Consider the following 6,433-nt stretch of genomic DNA (forward strand, 5'->3'; position numbering starts at 1 on the left):
CGGGACAGTCAATAAGGAAATGATGACTTTGTTTCACGTCTTTATGGAAGAAACAGCGTTCCACAGATGGCATCTGGTAAGATTTCCAGCCTTGGACAGTGGCTCCTTTAAACCCTCACATCTAAGGAGAGGCTAGCCTTACTGAGGGCAAGGAGATCACTAGATCTCTTGCGATTGATCTTGGACCAAAAGGATTTTGCGACAGCGTACGTACCAATTTTGGCCCAGCGCTGGCCAAGCTCCACCGAAGCTCAGCTATCTAATAGTAAAACACAAGAAGATACAGGAGCACTGAACCGCTCCCATTCTTTTGATAGCATTGCCTTTTCATGCTAGCTCATCAGCTTTAAAATTTCCTGCGATTCCGCTGTGCCCTGGTACCCACACTAGTCTTATTACAAAGAGAATCAACGCTATTGACAATGAGGTTAGGCATTCTTGACCAACCCCTTGAACGCACTATTAATGAGTTCATGGCTAGTATCGCCGCCCTGCTATCTGAGTGGATGGTAACTTCTCTGAAGGTGGCTGCTCTCCGGAACTATAAGTCACCTGTAATCATCACCTTAATGGATGCAGCCTCGGCTGGAAAATACGTCAAAATTCAGGAAATCTGATCCTGAAGTTAGTAGAGCGTTTCTGACAGTAAGCGCCACCATCAACCTTCCCCCCAAGCTTTGACACATCCATAAATAAGCTCCCTTTCCTCCAACGGCTTCTACCCACCCACAAATCCCTCTCCGGTATATGAGCAGAGAAGGAACCACCAGAGTTCGATTTCTTGGTCCTAAATGATCTTTTAACGGGTTTTCACTGATTCTTCGATATTTTAATGATGACAATAAAATCGCTGCCTGTTAATCGTCAATTCTCAAGTACCAATTTATTTTATTGACGTGTTGATCATCAGTTGATGTTTGATGACCGTTTTGGACGTGGTTCAGCGTCCACGCTCACTTGCTTGTAACTATTTCACCTCCTCAGGTGAAATTAATATAGTTTGAAAGCCTTAACCTTCAGTAGTATTAGGAACTAGAAGTTGAAAACTCAGATTTTTTGTATCTTATACCGATATACTCGGTATTATAGAATCGGCCTATGACAGCAGAAAAAATAACCTAAGGGTTAAACAGATTAATTTCCATGGCTGCCATGTCTTTCGAATCTGGATTGGTAATTTTGGATGATAAGTTCTTGATTTAAATGCATGCATGGTCTGTATTGTTTCTAAAAGTTACGATATATCGCCAGAGATTAACAAGATGTAAGGTAAAAAATAATTTGAAGGAGAGGCCTTAAAATCAGAACCCTGAAGAGGGCTGTAAAGACGCGACTTGTCTTGTCCTCTAAGTTATTGGGATATCGGCCTGAAATTTTTCCAGACGTCTTTTCTCACCAAGAAGCTTCTCATTTATCAGAACCGCCCATAATAGACCACTGTGGCATATAATATGATATCAAATATGAACTGAACGATAGAAGGAATCAAATGCTTGTATGAAAAGTTTTTGATTCTTTTAATATTGTCATGTCAAAGCAAGAAAAAAATGTTCGTATCAAACAGACTTCGAGAGAAGCTTAATCAAAACTGAAATATTGTATGTGCAAATATTGCTTTTCATTAAACCAATATTTATAGCCGCCACTGTATTCCCTTCCAGCGTATATGACATAACCATAGAGCCCCCAAAGCCACAGGCATATCCAAAAGCATTTTAGTAGATGAGTGCATTTAAGGTTTGACCGGAAACTTCTTATCTCAGTGAAAATCTTGGATGCCTGAAGCTGCAGCACTTCAGCTTCTCAGCAAAATAAAATCAAATAAATAAATACAAGAACAGCAAGCACAGCCGCAGGTACAATTTGGACGCAGATTGCAGGGCGCACTGCGCTCAGGTGCCGTTCATTCATTCATTAATTCAATCGCTCATTTATTTATTTATTCTCATTGCTTGATTTGGACGCAACGCTTTTCCTTACTTCACTTTACTTTACGGCAGCGTAAAGTATTGTATGTGCAAGTGCATATGTGGGGATGTTTATATACATATGTACATATATGAATAAATAAATATATGTATATATGCGTGTATATATATTTAAACGCTGTGGCATATTCAAATCGTGCTTTAAATTAACACACACTTCTACAAATGGTTGTGTGTGCACATAAATTTTGGTTCAAGGGCGCTACGTCCACTATGCACACATATTCATGTGTATTTATCTATATAAAGAGTACTTTGTTTTAAAGCCGGTTAACTGCTTTTAATTGAAATCAAGTAATATAATTCGAATTCCAAGTCTTTTGAAAACGATTTTCCTGGAAAAAGGTGCTCGCAGTCAATCAAGAGATTTTTGTTCTTGATTGCGCCGCTTTTGAGATTTTTATGTGCTAAGTTCCACTTTTTCGTTTCGAATTTTATCAACCGCATCTCAGTTAACTATTTAGATATGTATGCGTGTATTTTATTATCAGTTTGGTTGCATGCAGACAGTGTGGCAGCTGAATCGTTGAACCATTGATTGCGAGCAACAGGTTGGCTTTTAGATGTGTGTTTCTACACACATATTCATATAGACACCTAATGTATAACGAACAAATTTTTAATTAGTAAAGTCATTTCAAATAAAAGCCTTCGTACAAATTATTGCTGAGTTTCGTAATTATTTATTTATTTTTTTTTTCAAATGGCTTCGTTAATTTTTTTTTACCATTTTCACTTCGTATGCATGAATGTTCTTGAATACTTTTGCTTGCGTACCTACTTACTTATAACTATATAATGTTATCATTTAAATAATTTTTTATCTCTTCCCCAACGCACACACACAGGACCTGCAGCTCATGGGTTTAGTATATTTGTTATAAATTTCAGCAACATCAAAATGTAGCAAATCACACTCACACTCGTGCTTCTCTCTTGCAGATCTCTATCAACATCCTCAACAGTATTCGCGGAATCTCTTCTATGGCAGTAATAATAATGACAGTAGTCATAGTTTGCATGCGCATTTTCCACAACTACAACAGCAACAGCTACAACAGCATTCGCAACATCTGCAGCAACATTCGGCGCTGTCGGCACTATCGCAACATGTTGCTGAGAGCGCCATTTGGCAGCAACATCACTCGCATACACATCCAACGCATCTGCAGCAATAATAAATGTTGCTTTTCGTGTGCATATGTGCAGATACGTGTGTGTGGGTATATATAGATAAATTATAATTAAATTACAGTGGGCAATTGTGCAAATAAACCAAATACTTAAATTTTTATAAAACAAAATGAAAATATAGCAAAGGTTATTAAATTCTAAAATAATTTATGTAAACAATAAATTCCAAAATATTGAAAAAAAAATTGCAATGAAACATGGCTTTCTGCGCAGTTTCATATAAAAAGTTGTGCAGTCTAAATTGTTATTTCTAACAAGTGAGCATACAAAGTGCAGTACTAGACATAAATACATAAATATGTATATATGAAAATGAAATGAAAAAGTTTAAATTTAGATTTTTAGTATAACAAATATAGTGTATCTAAGCCATACTTATACTTATTTATATCTGTAACTGTAAATGCATACCTGTTTATTGTAATATTTGTTATATATGTATATTTATATATTTATCTACTGTGTTTATGCTTAAATTGCAACAAAATTATTCTTTGAAAGATGTTTAATCTGCCTAATCGTAAGAAATTAAATAAATAATGATTTTAGTGAAACTAAGAGACAAAAAAACTAATAAAATGTTTCTATATTTCCATTACTATTACTACAATGATTTACTATTAGATGTTGCAAATATGTAGTTATGTTTACCTAACAGATTCTAAAATATTCTTACAAATATGTATATATTCATATATATGAAACTAATATAACAAGTTATATTTGATTTGTCTGAGCAAAATTTTATGTTAGAAAAACATCCTATATTACGGTGTGAAATTTTTCAAGAGTGGATAATAACTGCTTCCTCTCCCCTATAGTTGTTCCAAACTACCAAAACTGTTATATTTTATATAAAGTTATTTAGGAGTTTCATAGAATCTCATAAAGTTATAACGAACCGAAAACATAGGTTGAGAATTGTAGTTGCGTAAACTCATTTTTATATGTAATTCAATAACAATTTTTTAAATTACGTTTATTACAAGTTTTGAGTACCCTAATTATATAGCAGCTCTCAGCTCTGTTAATAGAATTAGGTGAATTTTAATTTTTCTCGAAAAATATTTATTTATTCATTAATTTTGTTCCTTCACTTTGAAGGAACCCCCTCCGATATAATACACTTGATGCGTCACCAGTTATGACTCTTTTAAGCAAATGTGGATCGCCATTGACGCCATTCAACAATTCCAGCGCGATGCCCATACGATCGTTTTTTTTTTGGACAAAATTCAGCAATTTTGGAATTAACTTCGCTGCTAAACGCTGCATACCCACATCACATCAGTAACTTCACTAATAGTGGTTAGAAATACTTAAACTTTAACAATTTTGTTGACTTTTTCAGTATTGTCAGTGGTTGTTGATGTGCTGGAGCGTTCAGGACGAGCGTCTTCATTCAAGTCATCTCGACCTACTTTGAAAATTTTGTATAACTTGTAAAATTTCCTTTGACGCAACGTACACTCACTGCCAATGCCAATATTTCATGTATTTTTAAGTACTTAATTCAAAAGACGTGTAACTTGTATACCTCTCACAAGCAAAAAATATATATATTCTAAGTATAAAGCTGAATTCGTGAATATATGTTGAGATGAGTCTAGTAACATAACAAAATAAAACAAGTAAAGAAACTTAGGTTCGAATGCACCCGAGCATTTGATACGCTTGCAACTTGCTATCTTTGAGCTATCCAAAGCCAGGAAAATACTTTAAGGTGTAAAACATCACCTATATTTCTTTTCGTATGTTCCGTCAATTTTATTCGATATCAGTTATAAGTCAATATTTAAAATTTTTAATGACAATTATAAAATATTAATTCCCTTTCACTATGAATATACGGATCTCTTTCGACTCCAATGAGTATTTTCAATACTAAACAAGATTTTTAGGAACTTAGTCAGTCTAGGAACACATATAATATACATAAGTTAATATATTACCACAAATATGTACATATATTTGAAACGTAAAATATTTTTCGTGTTAAATGTTGATTTCATGCGCCACATTTTGAGACGCTCGCAACATGTTGCTCAAGAGTCCAACTGTTTTGTAGACATTTCAAAACGTTTCTCGCGCTTATTATACTTGCAAGTAGTCTTTGTATCACTCCATACAAAATTTGTCCCTTCTAGTTTGTTGTTAACAAGCTTTAACATAATATACTACACTGGATTTGACACAAATTTCTCATTTAAATTAAATAAATGCATTATTTCCAACCGCCACAAAAAAACAACAATTGAAATTGAAATATTTTTGATGCAAATTGAGCTTTAAAAATTCGAATTTCAATGAAAAATACATCCATCAAGTTGAAGATGAATCCAAAAAAGAATCATGTTATCAAATCAATTGTTACACTTCATTTCTAACACAATATTTTGAGCGAAATTCAAGGCTAGTTTCTTTTTTTTCTAATTTTTATCTTCCAACTTTTTTCAAAAAATAATATTTCGCTTGATTCTCTTATATACATACATATATCAGAGATCACAATTTCAGTTGAACTATAGAGAGATTAAATTATATCAAATTCGTAATCTTGGCATTTAATGTCTATAAACTTAATGGGATATTCTGCACTAAGCATTATTTATTATAAAGTTATAAAGTTGCGAAACATTTCCGATTTGAAGAATTCATTGTTAATCGTGATCATTGTGCTGGTAGTATATTTTATAAATCTGAGCTATTTCAAGATAGTTTAACAAATATTATTAGAAATACCACAATTTAATTAAGTTGTCTTATCGTAAGTGAAAATATTTCTATTAAATGTTCCATTATTAAATATTTAAGTATTTGTCAAAAGTAGGCGAAATTCAGAAAAAATATGTATTTATATCTATTGTTTCAATTGGTCTTTAGAAGTTATACATGGTATTGAAGAGATCGTTTCTGACCAAGCGCCTTCGGCGAATTTTGCATGGCGAACAAGAAAAAAAACTGATGAATGCGGTGGTTGATCGACCGCGTTTTAGGCTTTAAATTGGGTTACAATTGTGGCTCGATGCGATGGTCCATTATCATCGTGTAAAATTCATTAATTGTCTTTCGCAATTCCGGCCGCTTTCGACGGTTGTTCTCATAAAAACGCCTCAACACGACCAAATTGAATGTCTTTTCATCCGGAACATATTCATAATGCACCATACCACGACTTTGGTGCGTTTTTTTTTATTTCGGCTCTTTTTTTCTACCGATTCCGATGTCAATAATGGTTGCATTTCAAACTC

General features: G+C 33.7%; 1 protein-coding gene across 2 annotated transcripts in view; it reads left to right on the plus strand.

Moving 5' to 3' along the window:
- The window catches only part of LOC105233947 (homeobox protein araucan), a 141,074-nt gene extending 137,507 nt beyond the window's left edge, over positions 1 to 3,567 (plus strand). Inside the window, exon 6 of one of the 2 annotated variants that reach the window (XM_049459413.1) lies at positions 2,931 to 3,049. Coding sequence is in view for 1 of the 2 variants with exons in the window: in XM_049459414.1 (XP_049315371.1) it covers positions 2,931 to 3,166 (236 nt within the window). In the remaining variant the exon portion in view is untranslated. Of the gene's footprint in view, positions 1 to 2,930 lie in introns of both variants that reach the window. The other variant, XM_049459414.1, reaches the window with a different exon arrangement.
- Positions 3,568 to 6,433: the final 2,866 nt, after the last annotated feature.

The sequence above is a fragment of the Bactrocera dorsalis genome, chromosome 5 (assembly GCF_023373825.1).
Source record: "Bactrocera dorsalis isolate Fly_Bdor chromosome 5, ASM2337382v1, whole genome shotgun sequence".
NCBI lineage: Eukaryota > Metazoa > Arthropoda > Insecta > Diptera > Tephritidae > Bactrocera > Bactrocera dorsalis.